Here is a 24000-nt window from a genome sequence, read left to right as displayed (position 1 = left end):
GGTTGGGCTGTGTAGACGCTGGTAAAGTTATTTTGAAATAACAGCTGTTATTTCAAAATAACTTTGCTGTGAAGACATACCCTAGTCTATAAGGACTTCTCGTCGTTCTATTTAATTCAACGGTGTTCTTTTGCAGGGTAATTTGTTCTGCTTTGCAAAAGGTATTATGTTTTGCTCCCTAAGGTGAAGAAAATCTATAGGTTAACTCGATATAACCACCATTTTCAGAGACCAACTTTTTGCTCTTTTACAAGTTTTTAAAATCTCTCGAGCTTTCTTTGGGAAAGCATGATACCACCAATAAGGCTGACTACACATACCTCACCTGTTCCTTCTCTGAAGTCATTGTCAAGAAAGCTTTAAAAAAGTGCACAGACAAAGTGAATGCAGAAATCTCTTTTATTGTATCAGTCTTCTACTGTTAGCTGCAACTCTTATTTTCTATATATACACAGTTTTGATCGGTACCATTTTTTTTACATTCTGGAAGAATTTGCCTCATTGCACCCCACTCCTTAAATAAGGGCAGGTTATGATTTCCTTTTCTTTAGATCAGCATAAATAATCTGTTATTCCTATGAACCCAATTCTCCAAATAAGATATTCTTAGGGAGGGGTTCCCAATAATCTTTAAAATAATCTCTACATTTTGAAGGTTCATCTTCTACTTTGATAAAAGGCTACTGATACGTGGAAAAGAACACACATGGTCATGTAACAGGAATCAGTCTGGAATGACAAAAGCAGTGGTTTGAAAGTAATATCACTGAAAATGCCAGGTTGTTCAAACTACTGATCCTTCAAAACAGAAAGACGCTTGCAGGTTGAGGGAAAAATGAGGATGGCTATATTCAATTGTTCATCTTGGATGGAAGCAACATCACACCTTGAGTTGGACACAATGCTGATTTTCTTCCTTTGACTTCCTAAAATGTCCCTGTCCTCCCTATCTGAAGTTAAAAATATCGTATTCATTTTCAGTACTGCATTATTTTTAGAATAGTTATCTTAAGCTGATGCTTGTTTTGCTGTTTGTCTTTTGTTCAATGTTACAGTACTGTTAATTCCCAGATCTACGCTTTCAGAGAAACTTTTCTCACCAACACATTCGATGCTTCATTCTCCCTACCAACAAAACAAAACAAATCAATACCCAGCTCCCTGTCTCAGTCATGAAATAATAAGAATGCAGAGGTCATGAAGCACCTGAGTCTTCTCCTCAAACATTCTCAATGAAAACTGCTATAGCAACATTTTTACATGCTAAGGATGTTAAATATCAACTGACTAATAGAAAAGTCGATGCAAAATGTATCGACTATTCCATTAGTCGATAGGGTGCCTCTGCCGTTGAAGTGTAGTAACAGCCCGGGGGGGGCAGGGGGGAGAGAGAGCGACTAGTCAACTAGTCCTTCACATCCCTATTATGTGCTTCTGTTTTGGAGCTGTGTCAAATGTGAGCCAGAGACATTATTTCTTGGGATATCATAATTACATCCTAGATACAAAAATAAAATGCATTCCTGCCTTAAACCAGCTCTATATAATAAAAAAAATTTAGGTGAAGGAGACAAGATATGGGGGAAAGGTTCCCACCAAGAAAAAAATACCTAATCTGACACTCATAAGATATAAAAGCCATGTTAGGTTTAGCTCTGTACACCAGTGAAAACGAAGAACAGTTGTGGTTTTTTAAAAATGACATAAAAATACTTCTTTTGCTTTAGAAGTCTTTCAATTCATCAAGCAATGAAAAACTCTCTGTGTTAAAGGCTTGTAACCCAACAGTATGAATCCATACATAAAAAAGTTAACTTGAGAGAAAGGGAAAGCTAGAAATGGTGATATCTTATCACTGCAACATTGATTTGAATTAGAGCACATTATTGGAAATATGCACTTAGTCAGGTTTTCGCTCTTTTATGCCTCACACAAAGTTAAACATGAAGATTATTATACCTTTATTCCTGGACAATGAGCAAAAAAAGCTTCTGGACTTTGAGAATGATAAAGCGCACCATGACCTACGCAACCCCATGGTGCTCTTATCGTGAGACTTCCGCAGTTAAAAAGATCTCCAGAGCGATATCGATATTTTGCTGCTTCATTAACAATCTAAAAAAGAGAAAATTATTTAAAAATCCTTCATACACATTATAAATATTCATTCTATTACCACAAGCTAGGTATAATCATCCTGCTATAATACACACATCATTACTCCCAAAATGCTATTTACAGTAAACTTCCGATAATTTGGCACCTTTAGGACCCAGGGGGTGCCGGATTATCAAATATGCCGGACTATCGGAAGAGGGGGCTATGACGGGTCTGAGGTGGGGGGGGATGCCACCCCACCCCCTTCATAGCCTCCCCTTCCAATAGTCTGGCTCTGCCCCAGGCATCCCTATTCAGCCGCTGCTGGTCAGTTTCAACAGCGGCTGAATCCGGGACGCCTGGAGTAGAGCAGCTCGGGTGCTGCCAGGTTGGTCCCACAGCGCCGAGGGGCAGCACTACGGGACCAACCCGGCAGCACCCCAGCTGCTCTGCCTCCGGCTTCCCCAATTCAGCTGCTGGTCAGTTTCAGCAGCGGCTGAATCGGGGAAGCCGGGTGCAGAGCAGCTCCAATTGTCCGGCAGCCAGAGCACTTCCAGGTTCCTGATGGTGCCAGACCATCAGGAGTGCAGAGCATTGGATGCCGGACCAATGGAGTTTTACTGTAGTTCCAATTACACAATATGCTAAGGAGGACAGGTCCCTTTGCCCTCTCCCACAAAAGAATGATATTCCAGTTAGCCCTGCCATCTAACAAAGCTGTAGCCAGGCTTTCCCTGATAAAGAACCATTACACTGCTTCCAGAGATGTGTTAGAACAAGACAGTGACAAACTGGAAATGCAGCCCAAATATTCCTGTTTCCACTCTCATGTCTTATGTACTGTATCATGCTAAGTCTAAATTCAGGACGTCTTGCCCTACAAGCTAAGTTTAACTTTTAGCCTGATTTTGTACATTTCTGATTAAAGTATACACAAATATTAGTAAGGCTCCAAGTTTATCATGGAAGTTTCAGAAGTCATGGATTCTGTCTTTCTACTACTTCTGTAAAATTCTGCAGCTATAGCAGCCAGTATGACTGGCCTCAGTGCCATCACAGCAATTGGCATCAGAGCCAGCCCATCAGGTGGCATGATCCCACAGCCAAGTGCACCAGCCACTCCTGGAACCACCCTCAAAGCCAGCTGCACCAGCTAGCCCAGAGCTGCAGCAGCCTGGAGGGTGGAAGAAGAACCCTGGAGCAGCTAAGATTTTGTCACGAGTATTTTTTATAAAAGTCATGGCCAGGTCATATTATCTGAATTTTTGTCTGTTCCCTGTGACCTGTCCATGACTTTTTCTAAAAATACCCGTGACTAAATCTTAGCTTTAAACATTAGTAACACTCATCATTGTGGAAATGTATGCAAAAATCAGAGCATAAAACTTGATTCAGCTGATTATATTTAAATTCACCAGAAAAGCCATTCTCAATAGGCAATTTGTTTCCTTTTACTTCCTTAAACAACCTGTGATAGGTACTAACCTGATCAAATGCTGGGAAAATGTAGTCTGCAAATTGAATTTCTGCAATAGCTGTAGCTCCAGCAACTGCAACTCCAATACCAAATCCAACAATTCCTTGTTCACACAAAGGGGTATTGAAAACTCTGTCTTTGCCTGTAAAACAAAGAGCTCCTTTAATATACCAAACTGTAAAAAGAAAACAATTCATCTTTTGTCCCCAGAAGTATACAATTTACAATATGCCTAATAGTCATACACTTGTCAATCTCTGTGGACGGCTTGCATACACCTATAGTAGGAGCTCACAACGCATTTAAAAAACATTAGTTAAGCCTCGCAAATGTACCTATAATGAAAGGAATTATTATTATCCTCATTCAACAACAAAAATTAAAGCCATGTGCCCAAATTCAGCATGAAAGAGCTAAGCACATAAACCAGAACTAATTTCCAAACCAATGCTCTAATTGCATGAGCACAACCCCTCACATATTGAGTTGCTGCCTTTGACAAAGGTCAAATTATAAAAGGGAGAGGCCACAGTCTAAATCCTGGTGAACTGATTAATAGAATCCAAACTCCTAGAGTACAAAAGTCAAACCACCGAGTGGAGAACAGGTGTAATGACCAAGTGGTGATATTGTGCCTGGACATGCTTGGCAGAAATAGACTTATCTACTGCATCAAGTTCAAACTACTATACTCAGGGATCTTCTCAACTATGGCCCTTCCTAATTGGACACTTTCATTCTCTGTTGCATTTCCCCTACCCAATGATGTAAAACTTGTCCAGTGCTCTCATCTTTATACTTTCCTGCAAACTGCCCCATGAAGAAAATTCCCTTCATGAGCTGATGTAGAAGGCCCCTTTCCCGCTCCTCATTCAATACCCTCTTCTATACCCATAAAAAACCCCACTCCCACCACACACTTTTAGTCATCTAGTAATGGAGAGCACAACAAGATAGATGGGTTCTTATGCTGGCCAACACTGTTAGCAGCAGTTGTAACTCTGCAGATTGGCTAAATATAGATAAAAATCTTTAATAAAAATTGTAACTAAGTAGTAAGTTTCATCATCGAACACAAAATCCCCAAATGGCCTCTTCCTTCCCACTGCCCGTGTAGATCTCTTTGGCTTTCTGATACCCTGTACCAGACGAAGAAGGGCAGAAACCTGAGTGCCAGGAGTGGAAAACAAACAACTGATACAGACAGGCTGATAAACGTCAGATCCCTCTCCTGTCATCCATTTCCACATCTGAACTTCAAAATTAGGAGAGTTTTCAGATTCTGGGGTTCGGGTGGGGCATGTCTCTACTACTTTATCTTTCCTCACAATACATTTTTCTTTTTTGATTTTTAGAAAAGTTCTTGCCAAGAGATTAAACCAGAGACATCACTATTCCTGCAATACAGATCCTAAAAGGAGCTAGACACCTATAACTCCAGGTGATTTCAGATCATAAATGAGGTGATTGTCATTGTCCTCTTCTTTTACAGAGTAATTCCGAAAAGTTTTAAAATATTATGACATCTTCAATACTCTTCACCTTGCTATTCCATTTGAGACAGGTTCCTCCATCTTGGACACTGAATATATAACCACTAATTGAGGTGTAGCAAAACTCTCACCAACTGAGAAATATAATAAGCACCAAGATAAAACAGGCAGTAAGAGGTAGGAGTAGCATTAACACAAATTTGAGATGTTTCTCTAACAGATGAACTCAAGAAATATGCCAAATTAGGAAGAACTAGAAATCTTAATACACTAGCCAATTAGCCCGTCATAAGATGGGATTTTCAGGTCTCTCCTGCACATCGGTCTTTTCTCCTGAGCCTCCGGTCTCTCACTCTGTGTCTCTTTCTCTCTCACTCCTCCTTCTACTGCCTCTCCCCCTCTCTCTCTCAGCTCTCCTCTGCCTCCTGCCTCTCTCTCTGTCTCTCTCTTTCTCTTCCTCCTCCTGCCTCTCACTCGGGTGGACCATGGAGCACAAACGGTCATTTGTGCCACTTGCTCCCACGCGGTGGCCCGGCTGAGCAGCACAGAAGTCAGCTAAGCACCACGGTGAGAGGCAACAGCGCCCCCCAGAGGCAAGACATAACGATACAGTGTTACAGAGTCACAGACATTGGGCTACTATATATATGATGAACTGAACAATTTAGCTAACAGCAGAGAGATAGTGGATGGTTGGACAGCGCTTATGTTGACACTCCATACACAAATATAACAACGCCCAGACCAATTCAAAACAATGGTCCATCTATCCTCTCATCTATCCTTCCAATAGTGGCCAATACCAGATACTTCAAAGGGAATTTACAGGATGAGGCAATTTTCAAGTGTGCCCTTGTTGCCACTCCCAGCTTCTTTCACTAAGAGCATTGGGTTTGAGCTCTGTCCATCTCAGCCAACAGGCATTCATGAATCTATCCTCCATGAACTAATCTAATTCTTTTCTGAAGCCAGCTATAATTTGGCCATAATATCATCCCCTGGCAATGAGTTTCAAAAGTTGATTGAACACTGTATAAAGTAGTATTTCCTTATGTTTAAACCTGCTGCCAATTAATTTCATTTGTTGACCCTTAATTGTCCGTTACCTGAAGGGGTACACACTTCCTTTTTCATTTTCTCTACTCATTTATGATTTTCTAGACTTCTATCATATCTTCCCCTTAGTCATCTCTTTTCTTAACTGAAAAGTTGTTCTTTTAATCTTTCCCCATATGGAAGCTTTTCCATATCCCAAAATCACCATTGTTGCCCTTCTCTGTATCCCTTACAATTCAAATATATATCTTTAAGATGGGGCAACAAAAATTGCATATAGAGTTCAAGATCTGAACGTACCATGGATTTATATAGTGGCATTAAGATGTTTAATGTCTATCTATGCCCTTCTTAATTTTTCCTAAAATTCTTAGCTTTTTTGACTGCCACTGCATATTGAGCAGATGCATATAGAGTGCTATCTACAATTACTTCAAGATCTCTTTCTTCTGAGATAAAGTTAATTTAGATTCCATCATTTTGTATGTGTAATTGGGATTTATATTTTCAAACGTGCACTACTTGGTATTCATCTGCCACTTTGTTGCCCAGTCACACAGTTTTAGGAGATTCTTTGTAACTCCTGGTAATCTGCTTTGGATTTAAAAAATTACTCAGAATAGTCTTGCAAATTTACTTTGCAAATATTGCCACTGTTTACTCCTTTTTCTAGATCATATATGAATATGTTGAATAGCATTGGTTCTGGTACAGATATGCACCACTATTTATCTTTCTCCATTCTGAAAGTAGAACTTTATTCCTAGCAATTTTTTTCAGTGTTTAACCACTTACTGATCTGAGAGGACCTTCCTTCTGCCTGACTGTTTACTTTGCTTAAGAGCCTTTCATGAGCAGCCTTGTCAAAGGCTTTCTGAATATAGAAGGGCATAACATGTGTAAGAGAAAGAACAATGAAAAAGGGTGAGAGGGTAAGTTCTACATCAAGGTCATGCTCTTGTACACACATTCTGAGGGGTGTAAACATATGTCTTTGCGTTCCAATAGGGAGAAAAGAGCAAAATGTAAGGAAAACCACAGATAATATTAATAAGATGCTTTATCCAAAACCACTGAGAGTAGGAAAAAGACAGATTTCCTCAGAGACCCGTCTGGAGCAGTGTATACCTCCCCTGAATTTCCCAAACATGCCCATAGTTCTCAATTAGTTACTTTCTGTGTTGCCTACGTAATCATTTTGCTTGGTTGCTGTGTTTGGTTACAAATCACTTGAACGCTGAGGTAATGAAATGTTATTGCAGGAGTGGGCAATAATTTTTAAGGGGGGGCCAACTTCACAAATTTTGGTCCTTGGTCATAGCCTACCGGAATGGGTGGGGCCTTTCGTAGAAGGAGAGGGGAAGCTGAGGCTACAGAGAAAAACAGTGTTTGTGTGTGAGAGTTACTTTGTATATGAGAGAGATTCTGTGACACAGACTGAGTTTGTGCAGCACAGTTACAGGAGAATGTGGGCAGCCGTATGCATGTGGCACAGTGACTGGGAGAGTATGTGGCAATGATTGTGTGTAATTGTGACACAGAGAATGTGTGTGCTGGCTTAGTTTAGGAGAGTAGCCATATGGATTGAATGGGGCTGAGTGAGTACTTAAGTGCCTACCAAAGGAAAAAAAAATTAAGAATAATTAGTAGTAGTTCAGTATCAAGTTAAGATTGGTCTCCATGTGACGTCTCACTGGACTCCATTCTGAATAAGATAATTTAATATCTTCATGTATGATTGGGGAGATGGAATAGAGAGTATAGTCTAAAACAATTCACAGGATAACACATTGGGAAAGACCGTAAATAGATGAACTATGATGAAAATTATCCTTTAAAATTGTATAAGAAATATTCATTTCACTGAGCTGTAACAAAAAATGAATTTCACAGTAAAACAGGATTAAGATTTAAACACAATAGCAAACCAAATCCCCAGAACTACATCCATTTACATCTATCTACATGATAAATATCATGAAGAGACTTCCCACTATTAGATTCTGTTAAACATACAGAATCTTTAGTTTATATTGTTTGAAACAGGAAAGCGGGGTTGTAATTCTGGCAAGAGAGATGGTTATTTGCATTGCCCCTTGTAAGCCATTTACTCAGCAGCTGAAATTTCAAGTCAAATAGACCAAAAAGCTATAGACACATTGCCTTTTTATATCTTTGTTCATTTCTATGGAAATGAGATGTTTCCTAAAGAATATCTGTTCCTGTTGCCTGCGTCAACCAAACAGCCCAAAACAAGGGCACAGAAACTCTTCAGGCTGACTTCTGCCTATAGGTGAAAGCCGTATCTCTACGTTATTGGAAACCATGTGCGTCACTCTCTGAGGAAGGCATTATGGTGCTGTCAATTTCAATTAACCTGCCTAGCTTTATACATAGCCCTAGCTTCAGCCGTCTGAACAGCCTGGTGCCCTTTTCCAAGAAGTGAAGGAAATAATATGACAAACAAAGCTGCATGAAAATTGGTAATTCCCCCTCCCCAGTCATGTGTAAACAGGACTAGGTATACATGTCAAAAAGTGAACAGGTTTATCTGGAAGAAGTATTAACAAGGTAAACTTCAAGAGCTTGAAAATTTCACAGAAAAACACACCAGCTGATTAAATGTAATTATTTTTAAACCAACTACTCTGTTCCTTACCAGAATACAGACCTGAACTTTTATACATAGACCAGAGAAGGCTCAGCCTGATGGAAATTTCCTTGTACTCTTTAAAACAGTATGGCTACATCTACGCTGGTGGGTTGTTGCACCAGAAGTATGTAAATGAGGCTAAGAGTGGAATATCGCCGAGCTTCATTTGCATATCTAATGAGCCACCATTTTTGCAGAAGAGGCTCTTGTGCCAGAAGGAACTGTCAACACTGCCCCTCTTGCGTAAGAAAAACCCTCTTGCACAATGCCGTTACACTGATTATTTTCAGGAATAACAGCATTGCGCTGAGGGTTTTTCTTGCGCAAGAAGGGGCAGTGTAGACACTCCTTCTGGTGCAAGAGCCTCTTCCACAAAAATGGTGGATCATTAGATATGCAAATGAGGCTCGGCGATATTCCACGCTTAGCCTCATTTGCATTCTTCTGGCGCAAGGACGCGCCAGTGTAGACATAGCCCTCAACAGCACACTATATCTCAGAACCCATAAATGATTAATGTTGCCCTCACCCAAAAGGAAAACATAAACACAACCTTTCCTCACCATCAGGCAGAATCAGACTTGACTATTTCAGTTTTTAAAAAAAGTATTTTTGCAAATTATGAATGGCAAAAGATGAGGATTGAGAGAAAAGTGTCTGAATGGAAAGCTTTATGCATCTTTAATTGTATGCTGCTGCATGTTGTTATCATGCTATTTCCAATAACAAAGGACCCAAACGTTTTTGTTTCCTTTGGTTTGGAAAAAATACACTGAAAATTAGAGCAGACACATGTTCCTTACTTATTTTCACTGATTTATATGGGCATGAATTAAGTCCAAAAATGAAAAACAAGAGCCTAGCAACTTCTAATCTGTAAAGTACCTAATCATCGGAAATCCAATGAAAAAGGCACTTGTCCAATGGGCTCTATTTAAAGGGTGGGGCTATGCAGCCTCCTAAATTTCCTACCACATGAGGACACTGTTTCCTGTCCTGCCTCCCCTCATTAGCCAGTAGTGAAAGGAATGCATTCAGCTTGCTTTCCTTACTCCTCTCCCTCCCCTCACCAGAGTGAGAGGAAAGACAGCTCATCAAGTAGAGCAACAGGCCCAGCCCCTGAAAACTCCTGTTTGGCTCCTGGCTGAAATCAGGAGCAGCTGGGTTAGAATCAGAGCTCCTGAAACACTGGTTCCAGCTCCTGATTGGCAAGAACAGAACTGCTGCAACAAATGCAAAACACAAAGGTGACAGCAGCAATCATACTGCTTGCTTGCCTCAACTGGCTCACTCGTCACCCTTCGCCAGCCAGCCAAAGGCTACCTATGCTACCCTTCCTCTCCCCTCTCAGCCACACTTGAAAAGGTAGCTCACTCTTCTCCCCCCAACTCCCTTCCCCTAGCTGGCTAATCTTTGTTTTGCCAGTAAGAATACAGAGTTATCATCTGTCAGCTCCAATAGCAGGACAGGGAACTTCTGCAGCACTTCATTGAAACATAAAGGCTCAGGGAGTCGTGGGGAAGGAAGCTCAGTGTGTAGTTCAGAAGACAATTGCTGTAGGTTTCATCATGATCTGCCCTCATCTTCATGTGCTGATAGGTTTAAAAAAGCTGAAACTCTTGACACACTAGGGCTGCTCAAGCAGGGGAGGGGGCTGCTGCTGCCCCAGATACACTCACAGCTTTGGATGTTCAAGTGCTTCATTAGAAAGCAGACCTAAAGAATGGCCACCTGAGATCTTTCCTTGCTTTCAAGAAACAAACATAAGGAGGCACATCACAAACATTGCTCAAATTACACTGAAAGTTTTCCCATTTTTTCTAACTCTTCAATTTTTGGGGAGAAATGGCAATACCCCAAGGTGGACACCTATTCTTCCATTTGGTACTACTACTTATCTGCGAGAGTCTTTCATTTGACTATAATGGGCTTTGGCTCAAGTTACCAGGCAGGATCAAATTGACTGTTACACACACATTAATTCCTCAGTAGGGTTCCAGCTGCACTTTTCAATCCTAGGACTTTTTCCCCACCACCACAGCTTTTGAGGAGTTTCTGGTCCTTTTCATGTGCAGATACAAACAAATGTTGCCTAAGCACCATTTTATAGCTGTCTCCCCTAAAGTGAATTACCCTTCTCTTCCAGCTGGTAAGTAATCATAGCTCTTTTTTACCTACTCTTTAATATTCACAAATGTGAGTAACGTCAGTGAATTTCATGAAGGGGATGTTTACTCTTCAAATCCTTACAGCAACACACTAAGAACTTTCTTCCGTTCCATTGTATTTATCCATAATTATTTGAATAAATCATTCAATGCACATGAACCCAAACCAAGATGTGGCTGACAAAATTTGTGTGTTGTAAACCTATGCCTCTAACATCCAGCATTTAATTATACTCTAGATAGGGTACTTTTTAAGATATAGACCAATGTAGTAAAAAAAATTGTTTAAATAAATCGATAGGGGTATTTTGGGGCTACTGATTTTAAGTGATTGTGGACTATTGATTCCATAGAAACCTGGCAAATATTTTTGCTGAGTGATTTTTTTTTTCAGTAATTTATTTACTTTTAAGCATTCCTGGAAAAAGTTAACCTTCTCATTCTCTTCTTCATCATGTGGAACATAAGACATATAAAAACAACAACAATTGCAAAGCTAAGCAGATTTTATTTATCTCTAGAATATATAGTATACAAAGTATCAGTCTTGTGTTTCTGATATCCTTGTTAAGTTTCCAAAACTGATACAGCAAGATTTAGGATTGGAAATATATTTGCAAATAAGCTTAAAATATCGCTTTAATTGGTGTTTGTTACATTTTTCTTTCTTTATATAGGAATTAGGAACAGTGTTCCTGTCAGCTAATTTCTAAGTTATTACCTGGAAAAAAAAAAAACAGGTTTCAGGTATGCCTGGAATGGAATCATAGTTAAAGCTGTCCCTACCTCACCACAAACATATACACCAAAATCTCAGTGGCGCCCCTAGAAGTCTGTTAAGAATTCAATCTTGGAATGATCACAATCTGGACTTCACTCGGCCCACTGACAGGACCAGAATTCCCTGGAACTCTCTGATGGGAATAAATGCAATCTAGTAACTGTTAAGATGTCAACTTTATTTCCTGAGCGTAGGTAGGAGTTTTTTTTTTCTTTTAATCAGTCATTATTTCCTGAAGAGGAGGTAGATAGAAATTCTGAAGGGGACTTCTGCCCAACCACTGCCCACCCCTCTTTGTGGGCTCTGCTCTGGCTCCTGGGGCTGACCTGAGCCACTGACACCACCCTCTTGGGGTTCTCCACCAGCTCCTGCTACCAGCTCCATCCCCTAAGCCACCTGCCCCTCACCCAGAAGGCTGTACCCAGCCCCCACTCACCAGGAGGTGGCGAGCAGCGCAGTTGTGGGCCAGAAAACTCAGGAGGAGCAGAGCGGGTGGCCATGCAGCTGGCGGATGGAGAGAATAGCCATTTCCCTTCAAAGCACCATATCTCTCCAGCCTCTGGCTGTGAGAGTGCCCCCTGTTCATCCAGAGTTCTGCAGTTAGCACTTGCACTGTTCACCAGCACCAGGATCTCTTGCCTGCTCCCCTAGGCTGCAGGTGTGCTTTTATTTGTAAGCATGGATGTTTGTAACACAGGGAGTGACTATAGTAGACTTTACATAACTTTGGTCACTGCTTTCCATTCCCTTAGAAAAATAAACATCATAATTTGTTCAGAAAAATGTATCGGGGAGAATGTATCATTTATTCTTGTTCATTTATACAGTATTGTTTTTGCAGGAGTGAAATGTGTTTACAAATTATATCTAAGAATGCTTAAATTTAACCTCAATTAAATATTTACCTATTTTACAGGCACCAGCCTTTTTCTTGTTTTGTTTTCCATTCGTAATTACTGATTAGCTAACAGAACCACCTTTTCATAAAGAAAGAGACAGAAATCTGAATTTTGCTGGTAAAACTTTTCTGTCATCCTGTGACAAGCCTGCACCTCACTAGATTTTAAAAGGTGTTGATGAAGAGCTAAAGGGAAAATAAGATGTGCCATTCTTTCCCTCGTTATGAACAAAAATATATATTCTTAGAATCAAAGGTAGACTTCTTTGCAATTTTATATGGTGAGAGATTAAAGCACACATGGTGGAAGCGTCACTGTTCTACAATACTTCATAAATAGTGTATGGTGATTTGATTACTGGGATATTTATGGCATAGCTTTGCAGGGATAAATGCTTTCAGTAAACATTCAAGGCAGGAAAAGAATGACTTGAAATAAGACATCTCCCAGCAAACAAACCACAAGGGTGTGTTACATGACAGTGGAAGAGCCACTGGCCCTGAAGAGACCTCTGCACGAATCCGACCAAACTAGTTTTGGACTAGCAGGGCTAACATGCCCAGGAATTGAAAAGACAAAGACACATTAGTCAGATACAAAGGGACTCTCTCTGTAAGAGCTTGTATAAATGAACACAGCACACGGGGGTGTTTACCTTACCATACATGAAGTATTTGCATGGCACCTGCAGCGTTTACATAGCGGCCTAGTGGGGGTAGATTCACATCCCAGCACACAGTGAAGTATGTGTTCATTTGGACAAAAAAAAACGGAACATGAGAATTGATGTTACCATTTTACTTAAAAACCCCTTTCCCAACATTTCCACTTGCTTTCTCGCTGACCCGTGCAAGAAACACATCTCAGCAAGTATCTTAATCCTGGATAGGGCCCTACTGTATTCATAGTATAATATGGCTAATTTTGTAGCCATAAGCTTTGAAAATTGGTAAATTTCAAGATTTCAGCTGCTTAAACCTGAAATTCATGTTGTTGCAACCATGAGGTCCTGACTCCAAAGGATATGGCGGGGGAGGAGGTGATAAGAAACCTGTTGGAGGGAAGGATCATGGGATTGCCACCATCACTTTTGTGCTGCCTTCAACGCTGAACTTCTGTGCAGCCAGAGAGCTTTGTGCAGCTACAGGAGGTTACAAGACGCAGAGATGGGTCTAGTCTGGTCCCTCCCTCCCACCACCACAAGAGCACTTTGCAAGGAAGGGACAGGTCCTGCCCTTTTCTTGCCCAGGCAGAGGTAGGTGGCCCCCTTTGACGGGGCACTCACAGGAACAAGGAGACATCAGATTTCATAGGGAAGATGTTATTTCACAGACTGTGATGCATTTTTCATGGATGTGAAATTGGTAGGGCCATAATCATGAGTGAGATGTGGGGGTGCTAGCAGCTGACAAAAGAAATTCCAGCCAGGGGCTAAAAAAATCCCCTATAAAGGAACCTAGTTGTAATTATGCCACATTTCTCCACCACTGGGTAACACCCTGGCAGACATCTCCCTGCCCAAGGTAATCAAGAAAACCAGGGCACAACTTCTCCAGGCTTGTGGCCTTTGCATGCTCCATATGTAGTCCACCTATGTTCAGCTTTGGTCCCTGATCCATATGTAGTCCACTTACGTTTTGCATTGGTTCATGAATGATACAGTCTAGTATACTGCAACAGGGAAAGAGAAAGCAGTATGGCCATGGAATCTGTGGCAAAAAAAAAAAAAAAATACTAATACCTCTCGAAACATTGATAGCCTCTGCAAGATTCCGTTGAGACCATGGCAAGCATCAACATGCTGGTTAGCCATATCAATTAGCTATGCAGAAATACATTCAGCACTCAGAAACACAGCCAGCCTCCCAGTTTCCTATGCCCTCAGCTCTGCACAGTCACTTACCCTGCATCTCATCCTCTGCTTTCTGGTCCACAGGAAGCAGCTGCTCAGACTAGCTAAGTCCATTAGCAGTGGAAAACAGTTCTTGTCTGCCACACGCATTGAGCAACCCTAGAGGGAGTCCCTGGCCCTAGTCTACCTCAATCTCTTCATCTACAATTTCATCCCCTGCGTTAAGTCTTCCATGTACCCTCCCAAGTATCCACGGGGCTCTTGGCAGCAGAGGTGTAATCACAACTGAGGATAGCATCCAGCTCCTTACAGAAACAGCAGGTCTTTGGTGTAGCATCAGCATGTCTGTTCACTTTATGGGCCTAACAACAGGTAATCTTCACTCTGCACTGTACTGTGTCCACTCATATCCCTTTCCACACAAAGATTAAGAAATGTCCCCATATATGTTCCAGTTCCTAGAGGTCACTCACAGCTGGGACTGGACAGACTCTTCTCCCCATACGCTGATCAGATCTAACAGCTCTGCAGCGGTCCAAGCAGGGCTATCTTTGGTGCAATGGCCAGGCCTGGGCATCATGAGACCACTGAACACTGAACCAGCCTATTGGGGAGGTGGGTGTTTCCAGGAGCTTATGCTGCAGGAAATGGGATTTATACCTCAGAGCTTGCAAGCGTGTGGACGCTTTTTTTACCTGACTGCAGGGCAGAAGAGTTCAAACTGCTAACCAGAGGGGTTGCTTTGAGAATTGTGGGTCACTTCCTAGAAGCCAACAATCAGCAACAAAATACTACGAGGAAGCCACATTGTACGTTTGTTGATAACACAGGGAGGGGAAAAGACAGACGTCTCCCCATGGATCTAGAAGTCTGTCAAGTAACATGTCTGTTTGGTTGTGAAAAAGTCACATTGCACTGTGCACGCTCATGCAAGTTGGTTGACAAAACACTTGTCCCTCAACAAAACTTGCCAATGTAGACAAACCCCAAGTCAAAAAGCCCCTTGGCATCTCCTCCTTATAACAGTACTTAAAAACCAGGGGATTGTGTCTAGATTATAGGGGAAAAAAATGCTATCACCCAGCCTAACAGCTACTCCCAAAGAGAGGACTTATAAGGCTGGTTACGGGGTGCAATATTCATAAGCATATTGAATTTGATTAATGGCTATTGGCAAATTCCATTAGATGCTGATACCCAAGAGGGAAAAAAATGTGCTTCTGTAGTCTAATCTAGATTATTTAAATTTAAGGTAATGGCTTTGGGATTAATAATTTCAGGAGCTACCTTTCAGAAGCTTGTTAATGAGGTGCTACAGAGCTTAGAAATATTTGTCAGAGCCAAAATAAATGACTTAGCAATTTAAATATTTATCCGCTGAAGTGGGTTTTATCCACAAATGCTCATGAGCCTATATATTTTTGTTAGTCTCTAAGGCGCCATAGGACTACTCATTTTTTTACTATTTTCAGTAATTCTTGGAAAGACCACGCAAAGCATGTGCAAATTGCTTTTACAAAGGCTGAGAGAAGCCAACATCATGGTCAAGGTCTCCAAATACAGGAGGGGGCTTCATAGGTATCCTACCTAGGACACAAGGTAAGCAATAGGTTCGTTCATCCCAGTCCCATAAGATGGCCTATCCCTCAAACCAAGAAACAGATCCAGTCCTTTACTGATCTGATCAACCATCTCTAAAGGTTTCTAAAGGGTTTAGTGATATTGGGGCTAGCATAGCAGACCTTACAAAAAAGGAGAAACCAGGCCAGATGCTATGGAAAGGAGCCTGTGACAAAGACTTCCAGAACTCAAAACAGGCTCTCTCTAAGGAGCCAATTTTGGTCAGCCCTCATTTCAACTAACTGTTTATGTTGTGTATTGATGTATCTTATATCGGTTTGGGTTTGGTACTGATGCAAGACAGAGTGGAGGACAAGAGGCAATCTGCTTGCCTCTCTAAGCACAAACACTCACCCTCATTGAACAAGGTTATGCTGTCTTTGAGAAAGAATGCTATGTGATTGTCTGGGCTCTTAGGCAACTAACTTATTTTATTACACAAAAAAGGTGCATTTTAAGCAATTGTGTCCAAGCTGAATGATTGCACAGTAATCTACTAAATGCTGTGCAGGTGCTCAGGGTATGTCTACACTACAGAGTTTTTTCGGAAAAACAACCGATTTTCTGAAAAAAAAAACCTTCAATTGCGTCCACACTGCAATTACGTTCTTTCAAAAGTAAATTGAAAGAACAGAGGGGTTTTCCGACAAAGGCTTCTTCCTCATAGGAAGAGGATTAAAATTTTCCGAAAGAGCTCTTTTGGAAGAAAGGCAGGTTTTGACGGGGAAAAGGGAGTTCTTTCAAAAGAAGAGGAAAGAGGAAGAAGCACTGGTGCCCTGGTGGCCACTCCATCCATAGTAATCACAGCTTAAATGCGAGACAGTGTCCATTCAGTGTGGACGCTTTTTGAGGCGCTCTTTCGGAAGACGTTTTTTAAGAAGATCTCTTCCAGAAAAGCTTCTTCGAAAAGATAAGACCTCTCCCAGTCCCAGCTAAAGGCACCTTTACCCCAGCCACAACAAAGTCCGAGAGCTGCCACAGCCAGGAAAACTACCTCTCCCCCACAGCCGAAGAAGAGTGCTGGTGGGAGGCTCATCTCTGTGCTGTAGCCTCAGAGCCACCTGTACCTTAAACTGCTCAGACTGCCCCCATCTGAGCTCACTCCCCCAGCCAGACCCCTCCATCCCAACCCTCTGCCCCAGCTTTGAGCAGCCTTTTTCACTCCAAATCCTTTAGCACCACCACTCCCCAACAAGTTTTGCAGTGTCACATCCCTTCCATATTCGTATACATAACAAAATTCATTTTGCACAGGTGTGGGGAAAAGGACTGATTAAGCCCCTTTGATGTGGCTGCACCAAACTAAGGGCACCAATTACTTCATTGGAGTTTAATCCAATAGGAATTTGACACAGAAATCATTCATATCCAAGGAAAGGAGAACGTAGTGGCTGATGACTTGTCAGGGTTCCTGCATTCTTGATATATATTCAGGTATATCAGCGATTCCCCTTCATACATCATTTTTGCATTAGGTCTATCTTCATTGACCAGGTCAGGCTAGAGCAAGGCCACTCAACTTTGGAAGCCCCAGGGGCCAGAATGATACTCACAGCACATGCAGAGGGCCGCAACTTAAGTATGGTTGCATATACATGCAAATATATATGCAAATAGCTTCTTTCACTCTGACGGGCATGAATGCAAAGATTGGGTCCAGCGCTGCAGCTTAAGGCTTAAATGTGACCAGTGAGAGCCAGTCAGTATTTCTCAGGCTCTGCCCAGAAGGCTAAGCAGCCCCAGCACTACTCACAATGTCCTGGTGCTCCCAGCATCTCCTCCCTGGGGGCTAAAAACAATGACACCCCGTACCGGTCTGTTCCAGCCAGCCCATCCACTTGTGTCTTTCAGTGCTCACCCCATCTGCGAGACACCTTGCTATTGTGGAACGTCTTCCCTGTGGAGGCTATGTTCAAAGGATCCCACCCGTGAGCCGTGTGTTGAGTAGCTCTGGGCTACTCGCAAAATCCATTAGTGTAGATCAACATAATGATTAGATGTATAAGTGCATATTCAGACATTTAAACTTCATGTAAACTAATGTAATGTTACTTGTATGTTTTCACATTCTGACAGGAACAGATAAGTAATAGTAAACATTTAACTGGCAAGTACCCTTGTAACTTAAAATTTCCCATTAAAGAAATCCTGTGAAAATACTAATGAAAATACTTAGCAAAAAATGTTTATTTCAAAGTAAGTGACCATTGTGTATACCTTTAGAGGTCAGATCAATAGTCTAAGTGCACTCCTCACTCACAGTCAAAGGAAAAGAGGCACTGACAGCTTGCTTTCTGTATGAAGATACAATAAATATGAATTCCAAGAAGGACCCTTTATCTTTGGACAATATAAATTCTAAGCACAACAGAGTAAATAAATAAAATGACAAAAATCCCCAAAGTTATCCTAGGCATCCCTGAAAGACTTGGAAAACAGGCAAAATTATAGACTTATGCAAATATTTAACTGACACTTTAACTCATTTCCTTCGCTTAGTAAACTCATTTCCTTCGCTTAGTAAACCAATTATAGATTTATTAGCTATCAACTTGATTGCCAGCATAGTCTTTGGTGCAAGATCCAGGAGCAAGATCCAGGATCCTGGGGTAAGTAACTTGTCTTTTGGAGCTGGAAGAACCCTGATGTGTGTGATTTTAGGTTTAATTAACCTTTTATTACAAAAATCAATTTGTCTGAGACAGACACTCCTCTTATCCTCTCCAGTTTGACTCAAGCAGAGAGGACCTGAGGAAAATTCAGGACCTGATGAAGTTCATCCTAAGGCTTTTAAGCAACTAGTTGAAGCTGTAGCCAAGATATGATGTTTGTGTGACTTGTATATAATATGATGTGTAACAGAATGTTTTAGGATAATATAGTGCTCAGTTTTATATGTTGTATCCTGCCACTCACCCTTTCTGACTAGCAGGAAGGAATGGCCTTGTGCATTTGTTACAGATGTAACTTTCCAATACTTCTACCTACTTGATACAATTTAAATCTTTTTTTGGGGGTGGGGGGAAGAGGGGAGGTTATTCTTGTTTTCACTATAACCAAATCTGAGTGCTGAGAGTTAAGCAAAGAAGCATTCCTGGTAAGCAGCGGTATACTGTTCCTCTAAGAACAGAGATCTGTGAATTCTCATGAGCATTCCATAAATCAGTTGAACATTCCAGGGCAATGCTTGACGGGCTAAGGAACTGGAGCTTGCCCATCACGAACCTGCAGAACAGCTGTTCTTTAATAAGGTGAGCAGAGAGTGCTTGTGTTGTCTTTGGCTGATGGAGTCTGAGCACTGACCCCTGCAGGAACAGACAAAGCTGCTGCATACTGATTCCAGGTGTAATGAAATACTTCACTACCCTGGATACCCCCTACCCTAGACACCCCCAGGAAGCACATACACCAATCATGAATACTGTTCATGTGTGTGTCCAAAAGAGGCTACTTTTAGGCCTAAGTTTGTAAATAATTATCTTATAGTAGTGCCTAAGAACTCCACCACTAGTTCAGGTTCCCAACTACATTAGGCACTGTACAAACATAGTAAACATCTGTTATCCGAAGAGAAAAGAGAGGAAGATTAATTATCTCCAATTTACAAATGGGGAATGATAACACAAACAGTGAATGATTTGTTCAAAGTAATGCAGGAATGTAGTGGCAGAGCCAGAAGTTGAACCAAGGTCTCCAACATCCCAGTGCAGTATACCTGTTTAACAGGGGGTGCTCAAACTTCATTGCACCATGACCTCCTTCTGACAACACAAACAGATACTATACAATCCCAGATGGGGGGAACAAAGCCTCAGCCTGCCCACTGCCCCAGAGGGTGGGGGGGGGGGGGGCATAGTTGAAGCCAAAGGGCTTCAACCTGCGACAGGGGGTCTGTAACCCTGAGCCTCACCACCAAGGACTGATACCCTCAGACTTTGGCTTGTACACTGGGGAAGTGAGACACTGGCTTCAGCCCTAGTAAGTCTAACATCAGCCCTGGAAACCCCATAAAACTAGAGTCGCTAAGCACTAGATCAGCCTTCCCCCCTAGAACAGTCAAGGAAGAGGACACGCTTTGCCAACTGCAATAAAAACTGTATCATCTACAGTAATACAGCTTTACTGAACCATTTTATTCAAATATAAACACACAGCCATGCATATATTTTGAAGAAACAGCTGCCTATATTTATCAGATTAGACACAAATTAGCAAATCTGTACACACTGAATCATACCATATACTTACTGCAAAGCGTACCTGATCACTTATTTTCAAGATCACATTGAACATGCTAAAACAAAAGGAAAAAAACTATGTAGCGCTTTAAAGACTAACAAGATGGTTTAATAGGTGATGAGCTTTCGTGGGCCAGACCCACTTCCTCAGATCATATTCTGGAAGAGAATTGGCATGACCATATATATTCCTTTGGTATATATGGTCATGCCAATTCTCTTCCAGAATATGATCTGAGGAAGTGGGTGGCCCACAAAAGCTCATCACCTATTAAACTATCTTGTTAGTCTTAAAGTGCTACAGTCTGATCTTGCTAAAACAAAAGGAAAAACTAACACAGCTACCTCTGTATTACTATTCTACATTGAACATGGACATTTTAATTTTGACACGTTTACAGTGTAACGCAAAAAAGAGTCCCCCCTCCCCAGCATTTCAGTTAAGAATGTCCCTAGCAGACATATTTGAACTCCACAGTACAGGCAGTCCCCGGGTTACATGGATCCGACTTACATCGGATCCCTACTTACAAATGGGGTGAGGCAACCCCGCACTAGCTGCTTCCCCCTAGCAGACCAGGGAGATGCGAAGCTAGCGCCCCTCCCCCCCAGCAGACCAGGGAGACGCGGAGCGGCTTTTCTCAGCAGACACCTCAGCTTGAGAATAAAGGACTGAGGGAAGTGAGGTGTGGGAGAATAAAACTGAGCTCTGGAGAAATGTTTGGCTAGAGTTTCCCCTACAATATGTACCAGTTCCGACTTACATACAAATTCAACTTAAGAACAAACCTACAGTCCCTATCTTGTACGTAACCCAGGGACTGCCTGTTCTTAAGTTGAATTTGTATGTAAGTCGGAACTGGTACATATTGTAGGGGAAACTCTAGCCAAACATTTCTCCAGAGCTCAGTTTTATTCTCCCACACCTCACTTCCCTCAGTCCTTTATTCTCAAGCTGAGAAAAGCCGCTCCGCGTCTCCCTGGTCTGCTGGGGGCAGCGCTAGCTTCACGTCTCCCTGGTCTGCTGGGGGGAAGCAGCTGGTGCGTGGTTGCCTCACCCCGTTTGTAAGTAGGGTTCTGATGTAAGTCGGATCCATGTAACCCGGGGACTGCCTGTATATAAAACTTAGGAGAGCAACTTTTCCCCATTCAGAATTAAAAATAAATACATAAAAACAGTGAGTGTTCAGTTTCTATCACCTTTGCAAACCTCAGCTCAGGACCAGTGAAGATTACCACAAATGGGCTGAGAATGTTCAGTCTCAAACAAGCAGGGATTGACAATGTCTGTCCCCCCTCTGCCCTCCATTTAACTCCCAGGAAAGAGTTGGCCACTTTGGTTGTTCCTGTCATGCTTTCTGGCACGGTCAGGCATCAAAGTGTCTTCTTCATGAGCATACTGCAGCATTTCAGAAACTATATTGAGACCAGGGATAAAAAATGTAAAACCACAACAATCTTTATTGGAAATAACAAAATGGCTCCAACAGACTGGAGGTCTGCATTCTCAGTATCTCTACATTATGTGAAATACCTCTCACAATGGAAGGCTCTCTGGTAATTACATATGACTCATTTTTAAAAACTTTTGTAGTCCCCTTACTAAAGGTGCCTCTGCTTATTTTCTGGGAAGACCCTATGTGCTGCAATCTAGCCTCACAGACTACAATTCCCATGAGCCCTAGGGAAAACAGGAAGGAAGTGACTCGTTTGGGAGATCTGGATTCTCTCCACATGTGTGGAGGAAGACTCAGCAGTCTGTGGACTCTTTCCTCTGTTTTTGGAGCAGAAAGGGAGCCAGGCTGCTGTGGAGAACTTTGATCCAGTTCAGGAGCTGTTATGTTGCAGTTACAGACTGGAACAGCAAGCCTTTGGAATTGGGATCTAGCAGGCAGCTTCTGATTGTCCTAGAGGAGAAGTCCTTTAGCTATACTTGTAGCTAGAAGCTACTCTGCATCCAGCACACAGAATGAGACAGAGTAATTGGCCATCTTTGGGAAAATGCTGCCTGGGGCAGACCTCAGAGATACAGACTAACTGGGTTCAAAGAGGGGCCGACCTAGTGAACCAGAGTTGCTGCATAGCTTGGACCCCCATACACACTACACTACCTACAGAGAATCTCCATTACAGCTGCAGTTCTTCAAGCGCGCTCACGCAAGCAAGAGTCTGGGACTCTAGAATCTAGGAGTGTGCATACTCTGGGGTGAGATAAACATTAGCAGTGCAAATGGCAGATAGATAAGTTCCTTTTACTTCTGTTAATTGATGTTATTCACTGTTAATTTGTTAAATCCTGTTTCTTTAAGTTAAGTAAAGGTTGTTCATTCTAATACAATCTATTAGATGTATATTATTTATGATTTGTAATTGTTGTTCTGGAGGTAGAGCCAGCTTATTGTTGAAATAAATGTGTTCCTGGAGGTTCCCAAGGCACACCAGTAAGTGTGTTACAGGGCCAGCTAGGTAGAGGCACCGCCATTATGTGTTCTTTATGAGCCAGGGACAGCAGCAAGGGGATGGATAGGGTTTCCCCAACTAAACATCATCACCACCACCACTGGGGTACTCAGGATCTCCTTTTTATGTTAAAACCACCAGGCACCCAGGCACACGTGTGAGTGTGACCTCCTCCCAAGTAACCCAGGGAGGAAAAAGGGGGTTACACTTTAGAAACGACAAATGGTCTAGCAGCACCTTAAAGACTATCAGAACACGTAGACGGTATCATGAGCATTCGTAGGCACAATCCACTTCTTCGGATCAATGAAGTTATTAAAAGGTCCAGTTTCTAAATAAATAGGGGATGGGATGGGGGAGGGGGGGAGAGATAAGGGGAAAAAAGGGGAAAGAAATAATCAATTAGTGTGCCTATGCTACATGAAGCTGACAGAGACGGTACTAAATCTTTAAAGTACCCATCGTTTGTATGTCATTAGGATGTGGAATGTAGCAAACCATCCACCCTGGCTACGTCTACACTGGCATGATTTTTCGGAAATGCTTTTAACGGAAACATTTTCCATTAAAAGCATTTTTGGAAAAGCGCATCTCGATTGGCAGGATGCTTTTCTGGAAAAAACACTTTTTCCGGAGAAGTGGTTGTGGCCAATCTATATGCGCTTTTCCGCAAAAAAGCCCCGACCATCATTTTCGCTATCAGGGCTTTTTTGAGGAAAACACTACTGTGCTGTCTACACTGGCCCTTTTCCGGAACAGTTTTCTGGAAAAAGACTTTTGCCCGAACGGGAGCAGCACTGCTTTTCCAGAAAAACTCTGATGATTTTACATTAGATCGTCAGTGCTCTTCCGGAAATTCAAGCAGCCAGTGTAGACAGCTGGCAAGTTTTTCCGGAAAATCAGCCGCTTTTCTGGAATAACTTGCCAGTGTAGACACAGCCCCAATGTCTTTGTTCATACCTCTGTTGAAGGAATCAAACTTGTAAATGACGTTGAGCTCTGAGGCCTCCCTGTGGACGTGGCTCGTGAAATTGGCCTGAAACAAGACACTGACTTTGAGATCCATTAATGAGTGCCCGGGCAAGTTAAAATGTTCCCCAACAAGTTTCTAGGTGTTGCCTTTTCGGATATCTGATGTGTGTCCATTTATTCTTTCCTCTAGAGACTGTCCAATTCGGCCAACATACATGGCAACTTTTAAAAGAC

General features: G+C 41.9%; 1 protein-coding gene across 7 annotated transcripts in view; it reads right to left on the bottom strand.

Annotated features, from left to right (window-relative positions):
- The window catches only part of BCKDHB (branched chain keto acid dehydrogenase E1 subunit beta), a 235411-nt gene that overhangs the window by 192507 nt on the left and 18904 nt on the right, over positions 1 to 24000 (bottom strand). For all 7 annotated transcript variants that reach the window (XR_012902584.2, XR_012902582.2, XM_075923808.2 and 4 more), the window contains 2 exons: positions 3583 to 3716; positions 1960 to 2115 (listed from right to left, as the gene is read on the bottom strand). Coding sequence is in view for 5 of the 7 variants with exons in the window: in XM_075923808.2 (XP_075779923.2) it covers positions 1960 to 2115; positions 3583 to 3716 (290 nt within the window). In the remaining 2 variants the exon portion in view is untranslated. The remainder of the gene's footprint in view (positions 1 to 1959; positions 2116 to 3582; positions 3717 to 24000) is intronic.

This window comes from Pelodiscus sinensis, chromosome 3, assembly GCF_052426305.1.
Source record: "Pelodiscus sinensis isolate ZL-2025 chromosome 3, ASM5242630v1, whole genome shotgun sequence".
In the NCBI taxonomy this organism is placed as follows: domain Eukaryota; kingdom Metazoa; phylum Chordata; order Testudines; family Trionychidae; genus Pelodiscus; species Pelodiscus sinensis.
The sequence above is the reverse complement of the archived record's forward strand: the minus strand, read 5'-3'. Positions and strand labels throughout refer to the sequence as shown.